The sequence below is a fragment of the Heterodontus francisci genome, chromosome 33 (assembly GCF_036365525.1).
Source record: "Heterodontus francisci isolate sHetFra1 chromosome 33, sHetFra1.hap1, whole genome shotgun sequence".
Lineage (NCBI taxonomy): Eukaryota > Metazoa > Chordata > Chondrichthyes > Heterodontiformes > Heterodontidae > Heterodontus > Heterodontus francisci.
Window position 1 is genome coordinate 23188153 of NC_090403.1, and position 16947 is coordinate 23205099.

Consider the following 16947-nt stretch of genomic DNA (forward strand, 5'->3'; position numbering starts at 1 on the left):
CTTTTCTCCCTCGGGCTCTAATATTAGATTAGCTCCTGTTTATTGCCCTGATCTTCACCCCCACCCGCCTTCACCCGGGCAAGTCATCACCCCTTTGCTTACTCGTATGAAAGGAAATGTTTGCCAAAGTTACGAAGTGGACGGTTACAATTTGCCCTTTGGATTGGCAGGGCCAACATTCTGCTTGTATAGAACAACATTGGATAGGATAATGAAACCAATTAAAACGAAATTTTCTTGTGTGTTCAGCGCACTTTCTTTTTTCGTGTGTGTGTATGTTGTATTTTTGGGAGCACGTACCCATGTCAGTCAGACAGGCTCCCGATACAGTAAGGGCTCATGAATAAGCAGTGAATGGAAAGTGAGGAGTCTCTCGGTCAGGATCTCCCCATTGTCCGGCCCCCCATGGTTCTGCAAACTTTTCTTAAACAGTGTCAACAGGCACTCGAAAAGTTGCAGTGAGGACCAGGAAAGGTGAGAGCGAATCTTCAGACGGCTCGACTGTCTGAACCCGGCGGGAGCTCCTCCGTTTTCATTTCCCTGTTCGTGTCTCTGTTGTTGCTCTATCTCTGTTTGCTCATTTCATCTTTCTTGCAGTAGGAAATCCATTTTCCGCCCCTAACGATACAGGATGTACACAAAAACAAGCATAAAATAAAGGCGAAATGAGCCAGATTACTGCCATTCATTAAAAAAACTATTATTTATAAGCTGCAAATTTAACTTAGTTATTTTCAGAACAACAGGAGCGTGCCTTGTACTGCAATCGCATGAATAATAAATACTCCTTACATTAAATTCCACTGCAGTCAAACACACTATAACCTCTTATGTAATATATATTTCTATTTGCACCGATTAGCAAACGGAATCCTCAGTCTATCGCATGTTAATAACACAAACTCAGTTGAGTTATCAGGGATCTCCGTCTCCTTCCCTCCCATCCTTGCTCCCAGTCGATTTATATTTGTATTCGCTGGTGGTTCGTTCATATTAACTCCAATGACGTGTGTGCATGTATATTTTTAACGAGCATTTCGTCCCCCAGGCGAGCAAACCGGGAGAAATGAAGTCCAATAGAACTGATCTTGTATAAAACGGATTCACAGGGCACATTCCCTGTTTTACTTGCCCTCCCACACGTTTTAAAGCACGATTTACAAATTATTTCGGTTCTCCGATACAAACGGATCAAATTTCCCCACCAAACTTAGAGAAAAGTCGGCGTGACTGTTTCGTTTATTGCGTTGTCATCGTGGACACTTCGTAATTAAAAAGTTAGACAAATGTGAAAAGATTTTCTGTCAAAGTGATACTTGAGAATTATTAAATATAGACTATGTCAGACTGTCAAAGGGCTACTGTCTTTTTAAAATGCCCCAGAGAGACACATATAATCCTGAATTTATTTGCTGTCCCTCTTGCTGTGCCCATATTCATCACGCTGTTTTGTGTTGAAGAGAAGGTTAACACATGTCGCCCATTATCATTCTTACATTCCCTTCTTTCTTTAGGAGGCTGTGAAAAGGCCAAGCCTGGTTATAACTCTCCAAGTGTTACCATGGCGACCATCCCGGCAGGAGCTCATTCTCCCATCCTTCCCATTCAACGTGCCCTCCTCGCAACAATGTTATCATTGCAGAGCCGACAAACTAACGCGCATCAAAACACTACCTTCTGCAATTAGCTGGATATTGGGGTGGTAAGACATGATTGACAGCGCTGAACTATATAATCATCTGTGTCCTAAGGCGATGAGATCTGATTGGGTCCCGGCGTGCATTTGAACCCCTTTACTTTTATATTAGCATCTGTATAATGTGAGGAAGCTCCCGTCCGTATGGTGAAGTGTTGACCCCGAGCCTGCAGCCTTCCAAGTTTATTTTTTTTTGAAGAAACTTTTTTCCCTCTCTCTCTCTCTCTGTCTCTATCTCCTTTCTCACTTTCACTCTGCCACACTCATGGATTTGTACCTGTTTGGATTTGTGCTGTCGCTCCTATTGAACTCAACCCGCGGTCTAGCCGGCTACCCGATCTGGTGGTAAGTGAGATTCCCTTCTATTTGCAGAGTGTGCGTGTGTTTTGGTTTGCTTTTATTTCCGATTGCGCGCTGTGAATTAAACTCGTTCCAGACCATTTGAAAAGGCGGTCAAGGAGACGTGCGTGTGCACTTGGGGAAATGCCTAATCAACGAGCGCTGTTATCTGATGCCGGCTGTGCACAGACACCGACTGCTTGATCCTGTTACTGTGTTCATAATCTGAGTGCCGGGTTCCACATGGAGCCAGAGGGGAGAAGGAAAACGCAAGGGGAGAAATCAGAGCAGATAACACACACACAAACAGGGTTGAACGATAAGGGGGCGAGAATTTATGAGAAAATTTATGAGAAAAGAGATGGGCTCAAAAAGAAAAGGTGGAACTGGAGAGAGAGAGAGAGAGAGCGAGAGAGAAAAAGTGGGAATAACATGGAGAGGGGGTGAGAGGCTGACAAACGGACTGAGGAGAAAGAGGAATGCGGAGAGATTGAGGCAGGTAAGCTCCCTGACTCATCTGTCTGCTGCACCGGGCAAAGGGCGTCTCCGAACCATTCTAGAAGTTAAACAAAAGATGTATCACTAGAAGGGTCATGCACCTGAAATATCTCTCCGAGGTTTTGGGAGGGGACGGAGCGGCTGCGACTTGTTGGAAGTCCCGGACAGACTTTGAAACAAGTTCAGAGCGCCTGCCGAATGCATATTTCAGCTTCAGGCGATGGGATTTTTCTCGCTCGCTCTCTCTTTCCCTGCTGGGTCTGATTGAGACTCGCTCTCAACCTCCTCATTCGCGAAAACGGGTTCAAACATTTTGTTTCGCTTTTCTTTAAATCGTGTCAGTTATTATCAGATCTGCCCTTTAGCGACGGAGCGAGGGCAGAAAGGACTTTTGAGTTCGTTTCATTCCCAGTCAGCACAGAGGCTTCAGAGAGCAAAAGAAAAACCTGATCAAATATACTTCTAAGGTGTTTGGAACAGTGATTAGTAATGACAGGAGTCCCTTGAAATAAAAACCGCTTTCATAACCCACATCCTGATTCTAAATATTACAGAACAGTTTGAAAATCTTAAGCAATACACCCCGAGGTCAAATTTTTTTTAAACCCTCAGAAACAGGACAAGCTGACAAGTACAGGCTGTGCAATGACTTAAAATGAAATCCATTTTTATTCCAACACACGCGTCCTTGTCCCGCTTCTGCTCCAGAGCAACTTTCAACATTCAACAAGGAACCCCTTCCTGCAGGAGGAGTTTCAGTTTCCTGGAGTCAAAATGATCTTATTCCCCCTTCCCCCCCTCCCCACTCAATCTTTTCCCCCGTCATTTTTTTTTTGTTTTAATTCGATGACACAAACAGCAAGCGGCCACGAGTGAAAGGCTTAGGGGAGAATAGTTCCCGCAAGTGTTGTGCCAAAGGTTTGGCCCGCTCACCGCCTGATCTCAGCGCTGTGGAGTTGTGATGCCATCGGGAAGGAGGGTGCGCCTGACAGCTGGCACCGTGCACTTACTCTCCATCAATTTCCTCTCCGTCTCCCTATCCGTGCACAGGCACGTTGTCACTTCAGAAAGCAAGAGACTCACTCGCGCACCCTCGCAAGCCGATCCCTTGGCAGTGTCTGATCTAGTCCATTATTAGTTTATTTCTACATCACTTATTCGATAAGGTCACTTTTTTAACAGAAAAAATACTTTGCAGCAAGCTCGAAGGGCCGAGTGGCCTACTCCTGCTCCTAACTCGTATGTTCGTATTAAATATCCCCACCCCTCACCCCATTTTAACAATATTAGCGAGCTGCAAGGACTGACACCAACATTCCAACTTTCCAGAATTAAAATAAAGAGCAAAATGATTCCCTGCCTGTCTATTGCATGTGCGCACTCCGCCTCTCCAGCTCTCTATCGGCTTAGTTTCTATATATTGAGAAATTATGTGTACATTCTATCATGTAGATATTTATAGAAACAGAGACGGGAAAGATTTCATAAGGCACATGTGGAGAACATCGGACAGAATACTGTGCGAAATTCAGAGGCAGAGAGGAACAGACACGCAGACAGAAATAAAGTGACCGAAATAGACAAAGAGACAGAAATACAGAGACAGACATAATATACAAAAGCTAAATACCGCTTTATTTAGCTGGATGCTGGAAATCCGAAATAGAAGCAGAGAATGCTGGGAATACTCAGCAAGTCAGGCAGCATCTGTGGAGAGAGAAACGGAATATGTATATAAAAAGGAAGATAAATGACCAATGTAAGTTGAAATCCCATTGCTTGAAAGGGAGATGCACCAGCACTGAGGGTAGGTAGATGTGACAAAGAGGGGATCCACGCTAGGATTCGCCCTGGATAGGGATAGATTCAGACTGTGACTGTCTGCTTGTGCCGCACATTGGCACTTGAATCAATGTGATGGCAACCCCCGTCCCAGGCGGACGCTGCGGCTCTCAGTCACTCCCATTTATCGCTTATCAGACGATACATATTTTATCGCCCCTCCCTTAGGCATCTCCATCTGCCCTCGACCAGGCCCGACCGTCCAGTCTATACAGACTCCTCGTACAGTTACTAAAGATTAAACTCAGTCCCATACAATTGTGCGGACTCTATGAGACATTTCCTACAGAGGTTTCACATTCTAGCAATGTTACGACTAGCGATGTTGGGGCTACTTTGACAGGGCGGCACAGTGGCGCAGTGGGGGTTAGCACCGCAGCCTCACAGCTCCAGCGACCCGGGTTCAATTCTGGCTACTGCCTCTGTGGAGTTTGCAAGTTCTCCCTGTGTCTGCGTGTAGGTAAATTGGCCATTATAAATTGCCCCTAGTATAGTTAGGTGGTAGGGAAATATAGGGGACAGGTGGGGATGTGGTAGGAATATGGAATTAGTGTAGGATTAGTATAAATGGGTGGTTGATGGTCGGCACAGACTCGGTGGGCCGAAGGGCCGCTGTACCTCTAAACAATCAACAGTAACATTCCATCACACTGTCAGGATTAAAATCTTACCGTGCAAATTTCAAGGTTACAGTGAAGCTCATGTACCTAAACAACTAATGTATTCCCTCAGAATTTCTGCCAAATAACGTTACGCATAGTTTCACATATCTGTTGTCACTTCATAAATAAATAAGTCGGGCAGGAAGGGAGATGAAGACATTTTTTTTAACTCCGCAATCGAAATGCCCTTGAAAGGGGGATGTACGCAGATCAAAGGGGAATTGGGTATATACTTTAAAAGGGGATGAATTGCAGGGCTATGGGGAAAGAGGAAAAAAGTGGGATTAGTTGGCTAGCTCTTTCAAAGAACCAGCACAGACACGATAGGCCCAATGGCCACTTTCTGTGTTGTTTCAGTTCATGGTTCTATGAAATAGAAGCACTTGTGTTAAATTCGTGTGCGGTTAACGGACGATACAAAAACATCTGAGCCTCCAGACTCAGAGTTATTCATGTTCTGATAAGAAGAATTTCTCTTCAATAACTTGTGTGTAAAGAGGAAAGGGAACTATTGTTTTTTGCATCTAAATTACACCTTTGTCCTGCACCGATCCATATTACTGACGCTGCGTATCCAAAATTAATTATCATTTCGTTTCTTGTTTGATACGACGAACCGCATTTAGGAAGAGGAAATTCGCAATCAGTGGGCGATTGCGGGGGATTTATTCGATAATGAATCCTCACACAAACGAGGGGTGAGATCCGGGTCCTGACCTCCCTCTCGCTGTCTCCCCATGGACCTGAGGGTTTACCTGTAGAACACCAGGTCATGAACTCTCAGCTGACAGATTAACACAAGACAGTTCAAAGCTCCCAACACAGAGCAGAGCGGGATAGATTCGCAGACTCTGGTCTGCTCCAGTAAGACAGGGGCGATTACTGATTGAAATGAAGTAAAATGCATATTTTAACACATTAAAACGTTTACCATTCTCCTTCCCTAAACTCACTTGTTGGTTAATGTGCCGGATGTGAACGGACTCAATACCCCAAAATCGAAATTATGATTCTCCAGAACCACAGGGAATCATAGGAATAACCCAAACATTTCGCACATGGAAAATGTTTTCCCATTTTCATAAAGGGGCACAATATGGAACTGGGATCATATACTACCGATGCGAACCCATTCAGACAGATTTGGCGGCCCGCCCTGTCCATATTGGCGTCTCTTCGAGGGTTTTAAATTTCAAATATTTAAACTTTTGTGGTTCATATTCCAGCCTTGTTTAGTCTCAGGTTGTTTACGCCTCTCTTCAGTGACCGCGCGTGACACCATTACACATATCTCCAGCATTTTACCAATATCTGTGATATAATCATAAGGGGCGTTAAATCCAAAAAAGGGCTCCACTATCTACTCGATACGACAAAACTGCATTCTTCCCAGCTCAGTCAGACGGCAGCGTTGTATCCTCCAGTCCGCTGTGTGAGTCAGCGCCAACCAATATGATGGATGGAGGAAGCGGCCTGTCACTGAGTGTCCTGTACATGGACAGTGATGGAATATGTCTTCACCGCAGTGATATTGGGCGCCAGTTCTCTCCCAGCTGGCCTCGGAGAGGGGAGATTTCACTGGGCCCTCGCCATTCGCAAACATCCAGCCCCGCCCCGTGAATTATTTACAGTTCCTGTCGCGAAGACGTGTTGTAATTTCAATCCTTAAGGAATAGCTAGTGTTACAGTTACTGTTGGAAAGAGACTCTTTGTGACGTCTTTAAAACAATGCATTTATGGCTCCTTAAAGAGCAATGTTTCCCTTAGAGCAGAGCAGGTTAAGGGGAGATTTACTCGAGGTGTTCAAATCATGAAGAGTTTTGACAAAGTACGGCCATACGACCTTGGAGCAGAAGTAGGCCATTCAGCCCGTCGAGCTTGCTCCGCCATTTAATAAGATCATGGCTGATCTGTTTCTGTCTCGAATTCCACATTCCCATCTACCCCAAAAATCTGTGGTTCCCTTACCTAACAAGAATCTATCTACCTCCACCTTAAAAATATTCAGTGACCCTGCCTCCACCACCTTCTGAGGCAGAGAATTCCAAAGTCGCACAACCTTCTGAGAGAAACAAATTCTCCTCGTCTCTGTCCTAAAAGGGTGACCACTAATTTTAAAACAGTGCCCCCTAGTTCTGGACTCACCCACAAGAGGAAACATCCTTTCCACATCCATCTTGTCTAGATGGTTCAGGATCTCATAAACTTTAATCAAGTCTCCCCTCACTCTTCTAAACTCCAGTGAAAACAAGCCCAGTCTGTCCAACCTTTCCTCATAAGACAACCCGCTCATTCCAGGTATCAAACTGGTAAACCTCCTCTGAACCGCCTCCAACGCATTCACATCCTTCCTTAAATAAGGAGACCAAAACTGCACACAGTATTCGATATGTGGTCTCACCCATGCCCTGTACAACTGAAGCAGAACATCCTTACTTTTATTTTCAATTCCTCTCGTAATAAAGGATAACATTCCATTCGCCTTCTTTATTACTTGCTGTACCTGCATACTAACTTTTTGTGACTCAGCAAATGAGGAGAAACTGTTTCCACTGGCAGGAGGGTCGGTAACCAGAGGAAACAGATTTAAGATAATTGGCAAAGAACAGGGGGTGGGGGCAAGGGGATGGGGGGGGGGGGGGGGTAGATAAGGAGAATGTTTTTATGCCTGGAGTTATTATGATCTGGAATGCATTACCTGATAGAAGGGTGAAAGCAGATCCAACAGTAACTTTCAAAAGGGAGTCAGATGAATGCTGGAAGGGGAGATAATAGCAGAGATATGGGGAAGGAACAGGGTAATGGGACAAATTGGATCGCTCTTTCAAAGAGTTGGCCCATGCTCAATGGGCTGAATGGCCTCCTTCTGTGCCTTAAGATTCTATGAATGTAATAATAAAAACAAAATCGTAATTATTATGTGCCTTTCATAAGAAGGCACCCCACGTTCTTCATTGAGGCTGTGAAGAGTTGTTTGTGCTCAATGGAAGCTGATCCTATCATTACTGCACTATAAGAAGTTAATTAGAATGATTACCGGATAAATAACTATGAGCACGATAGGCCTTTATGCAGAGTTTTTCCAAAAGTATAATTGGGAATTCCTTTTCATCGGTACATAAAGCGATTGTAAAGAAAGACTGAGTTGCATCTTTGCAGCGCCTTTCGCGACTTCAGGGTGTCCTAAAACGCTTCACAGCCAATGAAGCACTTTAAAGTGTAGTCACTATTGTAAGGAAACATGGCACGCAATTTGCACATAGCAAGCTCCCACAACCAGCAATATAATGGTGAGCAGATAATCTGTTTTTGTGATGTTGACTGAAGGATAAATATTGCCCAGGACACGAGGGAGAACTCCCCTACTACTCCTCTTCAAAATAGTGCCATGGGATCTTTTACATTCACCTGAGACAGCAAACAGGAGCCCGGTTTAAGCTCTCAACCAAAAGACAGCACCTCGGATAGTGCAGCACTCGCTTAGCACTGCACTCGAGTGTTTGCCTGGATTTTTGCACTCAACTCTCTGCTGTGGGACTTGAACTTACAACCTTGTCTCAGAGGCAAGAGTGGAGCCACGACTGATGCAGTGATATAAAAGTAACGTTAGATAATATGGACACGAATGAGCCCTGTCTGTGCAGGTACCTTTTTATAGCCAGATATGTACGTAACATCTAAAAAAACAATACTAATATTCAGTTTATCTCCATTGCTCTTTATTTTCATGATATTTTTAATATTTGGTAGAAAAGCTCTATGCGCCCTCGTTCACCTTTTAAGACTGACAAATGCAAGAAGCAAAGGAGCGCGAGGTTATATTTTATACCTGGGGAGAATTGCTCCCAAGGACTTTGTCTTCCTGGAATCCGCTTTGGAATTGCTGCCAGGGGCGTGGCGGAGGTGACACACATATTTACCACTCGTCAGGAGGTCCCGTCTTCCTGAAGAGCCGTTTACTGTGCTATTTTTAAGAACCTGATATTGTATGGATAAGAACAAGCATGAATAAAAACGGATCATATAACAGCACCTCAGAAATTGTTTTAAAACTGCTAATACTTGCAATATTTCCGACACTTTCTAATGATGAGATCGCAGAGCTAAACTAACATGGGGGGGGGGAGGGGCAATAAAACAGCCATATATCACCAAACATGATTGTAAGGCATGCACCTCATCTGGGCTGAAGGCGATGCTCCTGTTCACTGAGAAGTGGCCATCGCTTTTCCTGCTTATTAACGTTCCCCCTTTATAGGACATGAGAGTCATCTAGGAGTGTCTTTCACGCGAGCAAAACAGAGTTATAGGAAACCAAGAAACCGGCAAAATATTCGTGCACATCGTCACCCACTGGGTGTCATAGATGTCTCTGTCAGCCACACAGTAAGCCCTTGAACACGTTTTTATCTCACTAAAACATGCAGTCACCACAATTATGTCCCGAGGGACTGCCTAAGAAGAAGAAGCTCTTTAAATATTCAGTGATGCTTTAACTATCCTTTTTATGTTCTGCTATAGTTACAAACATATTTTTCTATTGTCGCTTGTTTCATAGAGTAAGATTCGTCCGTATGGGTGTCTCGCACATTTCTGTGCGAATATGTGTCTCTGAGTGACTGTGTATGTGCCAGTATACTTGCAACTATTTACACACCTGATGGATATATGTGTGATGATGTATGTATGTCTACATGTGCATCATTCCATACATGTGTAAACTTGTCTACATGTATTTGTGTGCATAGTTACAGATGTATAGTTGGATGTGTACATGTAAATGCATGCACATTTGTGAATATTTGTTCATTCGTGCATATGCATGTGTGTATATATCAATGTCTGGGTGCATATATTGAATGTGTATGCGTGTATATATATATATATATACACACACACACATGTCCATGGACATGTATGAATATGCACATGTGTGTATATAAAAGCATGTACTTGAATTTATATAGATTTATACAAAAGCTCCTACAAGGTAACACATAATGCAAACCACATGTTTAAGAGGCAATTCTCTGATTAAGCAAATGACTAACTTCAGTGCAGTGACTGGAGCATTGATGGACTGTCCATGAAGAAACTGCATTTACATTAGCTGTGCCACGGGGGTAGAAGAGGAGCAAGAAAGGTATATGAGGATGAGGATGAGCTGCATCATGATTGCTCTTAATGAGAAAATATCTGCATTGCCAGAGCCAGGAGCAGGGTGTCTGATGGCTGCAATACAGCATGAGTTATGAGGAGATCTAGAAAAGTGAACAAGATGGGGAAAAAGGAAAACGAACTTCAAAAACATTAGAAAAAAATCACCAATCGAAATATAAGCTGCTATAAGGAGGGTAAATGGCATTAGGATGCAGGTCAGCTATGATCTAATTGAAAAGCAGAACGTGCTTAAGGAGCCGAATTGTTTGTTCCTTGAGCTGCTTCAATTAATACCAGTAACTGTTAGTTTATATAATATATAGACAGATTTTATAATGTATTATGTAAACTAAATATATAATTTGGCTCATAAATCACTGCATTGCCAAAATAATTTTAATGTGAAGCTTTTGAGACGTTTTGATGTAATTAGGCATAATCTAAATGCAAGTACTGATGACTCTCATTTATTATATATATGTCCAGTGTTACATTCTAAATGTTATCATGTTTTATGGAATGGATTTAGACCACAATAATATATCTGTCTCTTCATTGCACAACTTATTTGGCACAGGTTAGATATAGTAATTATCCAATGGTCAAATCCAACATCACAGCTGGTTTGCTCACATGTTGATAAATGTGACCCAGCTTTAGATAATTGTTGTTTCCAGTGGTTTCTTGACAAGTGTGTTCTGTGTGCAAATTGGATGATGCTTTGCCAATGTTAAAATAGAGACTATATTTCAAGGCAGAAACATCATTGGCTGTCAAGTGCTTCAGGACATCCTGAGGATATGAAAGGTGCTATATAAATGCAAGCTCTTTCTATACTTCCATTATAAAATATGGAAAACTTTCATATGATATCTAAAATTCATATCACATGTGTAAGATTGGTCTCAGTACCCATTTACAATAAGACTTCTTAAAAGATCAGCACGCCCATCCTAATACTCCTCCACAATCACTCCACCTCTCAATAGTTACTAGTCTTTCTTCTTGCTTCTTTCTGGTTGTTTACCTTGGTTGCACATCCTTCTATTCCTTTCTCTCTCACATATTTATCTAGTTTCCCCTTAAAAGTATCAATGCAGAGCAGTAACCATGCACTCTCTGACAATTGGCTCCTCCTGTCTTATGCTCTGACACTGTCAGTATTGTCCCCAGAGAGATGAATAAGTCATTTCCTCATCTCCAAGAGTGATTCTAAATAGCGCTTTGTCAGATTTTCCTTCCATCTGCAGAAGAACATAATCGCTGTTTGGCCAACCTCTGGTCACTGTGTGGGGTGTGAATGGATCACATTTCTCATATCAGCTGTTATACAGTGGTATGTAATCATAAACAAATATAAGAAACAGTGGTGTAAATTCTTGCTGGCTGACTGTTTCAATTTCTGTACCTCGCTGCTTCCTTTCTACACGGGAGATTCAACCTGGTAAATGACAATTGGTCAAGTAATTTCTGAATGGGTTATAAGTAGATAGGGAAGTGATGATATCCTACTGCTGGTGACCTTGGCACAGGCAATCTATAAAACTAATAGGTTTTCAATGAAAAGAAGTCGTCATTAGAATCTGTTTTCAAGATATTTTTAGTCCAAGAAAATTATCAACAACTGCCCGGCAATGTCAGTGTATTCTTGTATCAACTAGCATATCCCCATACTTATTTCTATCAATCTAATTTCTATCTTGTCAGAAAGATTTCATTTTTCTTCTTTGAAAGTTTTAAAAGTTTGATACCATCTACAGGTGCCATTAGTGTGACCATAAACTGTGAATGTTAGCAAATCAAATAGTCTGGGGCAAGATCATCATGGCTGAGCTTGGGACAGAGCCAAGCTGCAGGAGAGGCCTCCTGGCTAATATTGTGGTATCTTTGCTAAGCAGAGGGAATAGGGCCATCTAGGCCCCATCAAGGGTTAAATAACGAGGACTATACAGACCTAGGCTTGTATTTCCCTAAGAATAGAAGATTAAGGGGTGATCTAATTGAGGTATTTAAGATGATTAAAGTTGATAGGGTAGATAGAGAGAAACCATTTCCTCTGGTGGGGGCATATTGGAGCTAGGGTGATGTAAAGAACTACTTCTTCGTACAAAGGGTGGTGAAAATTTGGAACTCTTCCTCCCCCACAAAAAAGTTGTTAGGGAAATCCTGACCTCTACTCTGTGCTTTCCTGTAAGTGAGGGCTCAAATGAATGAACAAAAACCCAAATTTTACCTTTCTGTTTTGCAATATGCTGGACCTTCCAACACAATGCTTTCCATACTAGTTGAGTATAGGTGAAGATCACATACATTGTGCACAAGTACATAGGGAGAGGGAGAGGCTGCAGCCCACACCTGATCATTGAACATCATTTTTATGTTAAAAATTAATTATCCAATAATTTGGGTTAAGTGATGTAAATGACACAGCAAAGTGGCAATTCCATGCAAAAAAAAATCATGATGTGATCATTTGAATCATGCTGTTGTGAATTAAATGTAATCTGTGGTGAATTAAGCCAAATAATACATTGCCTTTAGTCTGATAATCTACATATTATACACATACGTGTGTTTAAGTGTAGAAAACAAAATGATAGATGAGTTTAAACAGTTTAAAGATGGCATTTGTTAAATAACACTCGTTGCTGGTTGTCACTGTAAGATCTTGGATATTATTTTCCTTCTTTGTCACCCTGTACATGGGCATTCTTATCACCTTGAACGTTGCAAGTATGTCAGGGTAGATGAGTGATATCATTATACCCATTTAATATGTATTTTATCTTAATTAATATGAAATATAATTGATACGGGCAATGGCAGTAATTATAAAAGATTATTACAACCATCAAATGTGGTATCCTGGCAATGTGTCCATTACAATGCTCATAAGAATGAAGATTGAAAGCAATTCGTTATTACTCATCATTTCGTGATGCCAAGCGGATGGAAGAGGTGACCGATAAGAATGTAATATCTTATCAATACACTGCCGATGTTCTTTTACTGTTGGGAACGCCACCCACAATTCACTGGTACCTGCAGCTGTCCGACCTTCGAAGTACATTACAGTGGAGAAATGAATCCCATTTGTACTATTCGCAATAACTTGTCAGCTGGTGTATAGATAACATTATAAAAACAGAAAATTGTGGTTATGTAAACCAAAACAATTAGCAACTAAATGGGAAAGATACATTAACGATTTCAGTAAGCCTCGATTATCAAAACAAAGCTGTTGTTTCATGGGTTAAGTGGCAGGTAACTTACGATGAAAGATTTTTTTTTCTGCAAAATTTAGTCCGACACAATGTTAGTTTCCGGAAACTTTATTCTAACACAAAGCTAGTTTCTGCAAACTCTATCCTAATACATTGCTAGGAAACGTCCTCCCCAAATTGCGCACAGCAAGCTCCCACAAACTGGAGTAAATGACCAGGTGATCTGTTTTAAGTGTTGAATGAGAGATAAATGTTGGCCAGGTAGCAAAACTCCCCAGCTCATTTATTAGTTGTCAGTCATTTCACTGCCCAGAGGCCTGAGTGGTGAGATAAAAATCCTGGGTTTGAAATAATACTGGTCGATTTATTAACCCCTCCGAAATGAATGGCACCTCCCACCCCACCCCACAGTCCTTCTCTCCTGCTAATTCACTGTGCTGTTATATATAAGCACTGAAATCGTTTTAGCATTGCCACGGCGTTGAATCATTAACTCCAGTCAAATAGAGTGAATTGTAATCAAATAGAGATTGATAGCAATTGTAGCGGCACACTTTTAACAAAACAAATGCCACTTATCACAGTTGCACCATGCATTTAAATCCACCGAAAACACCCCCATATAAAAATGTTCAATGTTTAGATAAATTATATTAATTACTCCCATGTACTTTAGTGTAATGTTCTACATGTTTTAGAGTAAGTTTGTCTCTTTCTCATTCTACAAGCTCCTTCTTACTCTTTCACATTCAAAAACGCTATAAAACTGTCCACACTCAAACGTTCTGGAGAGCAGGCTATTCAATTCCAACATGTTCACGACGGAATGGAATGGAATTCGATTTTAGTGATTGTCGAATGCATTTTTTAGCTGCGGGGCATTGGACTCCCCGGAAGGAGACTGCAGTGCTCGTCATTGATTGATACCGGGATGGAGAGGGGAGCTTTGGCTGGAAACGTCCTCACTTGCACAAACAGCAAGAGCGAGAGAGAGAAAAGCCCAGAAGCGACAGAGCTCCGTCAACATTGCAAACGTGCCAGCTATTTGCGGTTAAAAGCTGTAAAACATTGTTCAGTGTAATGTAAATCATTTCAGCTCTTTTAGGCGGGTTACTGCGGTTCTGCTATTTTCCGCACATCATTAATGTGGACTTTGTGAAGTCGGTAGCTTTTTGTTGTTTAGGAGGTATCAGGAGGAATTCAAGCGGGGATGTGATTCTTGTTAATTGTAGTGGTTGTAACATTATGTTTATTAGAACAAGACATCATGCGAACCTCTGGCATTTACATCACGTCGGGCTTTTGAGGCGAACAGGTAGTCATCACACACAAAAAAAAACAGCTCTGATTAGTTTCACCTTCTGCTCGGTTACTCAGGGACTGGAAGACTTTTTGTTGGAAAAAAGATCAGCTTTTCATCACAAAGAACGGCCAATTCATCTCAGTGCTACCTGAGTCACACGCAATATCACATTTGAAAATTGATCCGACCACATCCTTTTTCTATCTCTCTGAATGTCTAAGTATTCATCTATTATCTGTTTATCTGTCTGCCAATGTAACTATTTCCTTATCTTTCTGAGTGTATATGCATTTATTGATATCGGTTTGTCAATGCATTCAGCTATCTGTGCTGAACTACCTTTCTGTCTATCTGATCTACAAATATATAGATACATGCATACACACACATATATATACATCCCCCTGTATGAATGTGTATATGTAGCTTTCTCTCTATGTATATACATGTGTGTTTATATCTATATCTATATATATAGATCACTCTCGAACTATAATGTAATCCCAGCGAACCTATTGAGTTGCAAACGACAGGCTCTGAAACTGAGCAATGTTGTATCAAGCAAAGACTTGAAGCATGTTGTCATATTACAAGGGGGAAAATGAGAAAAGTGAACCTAGAGCGTGGTATGGAGCCCGGAGGGAGAACAACGTGATTTATACTTGACTGTTAATAGCATTAGAGAGTGCTACTCAGAACAATCCAGTCAAACCCCACAGAACATGTAGGATGTCTGAACGAATTCCTGGACGGATTAGAAAAATAAAATCATTACCAAAGATGCTTTGATTAAAGCGATACGTCCGTCCCCTTACTGAAAGATCTCGATTTTTTGCAAAATGGTTGCAAGGTATAGTCCAAAATCATGGAGCTGAAATCGCAAGGTAAAATATTGTTTTAGCCTCCAGAGTGCTAAAAAGCTACTCATACAGGGCATTGTTGCTTTCCACATGTATCAGGATATAGACGAGAGTCCTGGCCTGCTGGTGAGGGGTATGGTAGTATAATGGTTATGCTACTGGACTAGTAGTCCAGAGGTCTGGGTGGATGATCCAGCGATATGAGTTCAAATAACACCAACCCAGCTGGGGAATTTAATTCAGTTAACTAAATAGATTTGGAATTAAAAATCTGGCATCGGTAACAATGACCAGAAAGCTACCAGATAGTCTTAAACCCCCACCTGGTTCATTCATGTCTTTATGGAGGGAAATCTCGATCCTTACCCCCAGTCTGAACAGCAATGTGGTTGATTGCTAACTGCCCTCTGAAATGACCGAGTAAGCCTGTTGTGTCCTGGAGAGCAGAGCACCACCACCTTCTCAAGGGCAATTAGGGACGGGCAATAAATGCTGACCAGTAACACCCACATCAAAAAAAGAGGGCTCGGGTTAAATACTGAGTCTCAAATACATCAAATTCTAGGAATATATTCTGGTTAATGATACGAATACCGCATCACTGTTGGATCTGAATCACTTAGAATCGTTTAAGAACTTCAAGGAAGTACAAGGGCCCTTTTATCAAGAAAGAATGCTTGTGCAAACCCTGCTCTCATGCAATGCTCTTTATCTCTTATCAATTCTGGAAAAGCATCTGCCCAAATAGAAACCAAATCAAATCCCATAGTTCATTTCCCTGCGTTGGTTTTAACAAATTCGCCGCACATGACCATTGATCAGACTTCCTTGTTTTTTTTTTAAAACTTCCAAACCAAAATGAAGGGTCAAGGGCCACCGTTAAGAACAAAGATGGTGAATGAAGAAGTGCGGACGCGGGGAAGGAATGAGACAAAGGAAATTAATGTGGGGAAAGGGTGAGGGAGTGGGATCTGCTAACGTGCCCAGGACCTTGCACAGTGCACGTGGAGCACAGCAGTGAATGCCAGAGACAGCATCCCATCTGGTACTCAAAGCTTAAAACGCATTGTTTAAGATTAAATAATCGTAGTAAGGTGATTACGGTGGAAATATCATGGGTGTTTCTATATTACTATGGCCTAACAAGGTTAGAAAGTCAAAAGCGAACCAATGCTTAGTCTCGATTTGTTCAGCAGGCAGTGCTGGATGGCCCGTGCCGTGAAGTACAAGTTTACTTTTAAAACCAGCTCCTCGTCTCCTTTCTGTAACCACTGTTGTTTCTTTTTGTTTGACACAATTAGAATTTAGTATGTGTACACAGTTTATCAATCACTTAGATAGGTGCCTGTTCTTGTCTGGTTGA

General features: G+C 41.8%; 1 protein-coding gene across 1 annotated transcript in view; it reads left to right on the forward strand.

Annotated features, from left to right (window-relative positions):
- Nucleotides 1–1961: 1961 nt before the first annotated feature.
- Nucleotides 1962–16947, forward strand: part of LOC137347893 (proto-oncogene Wnt-3) — a 110123-nt gene continuing 95137 nt past the window's right edge. The window contains exon 1 of the mRNA XM_068012936.1: nt 1962–2041. Within this exon, the coding sequence (XP_067869037.1) occupies nt 1962–2041 (80 nt within the window). The remainder of the gene's footprint in view (nt 2042–16947) is intronic.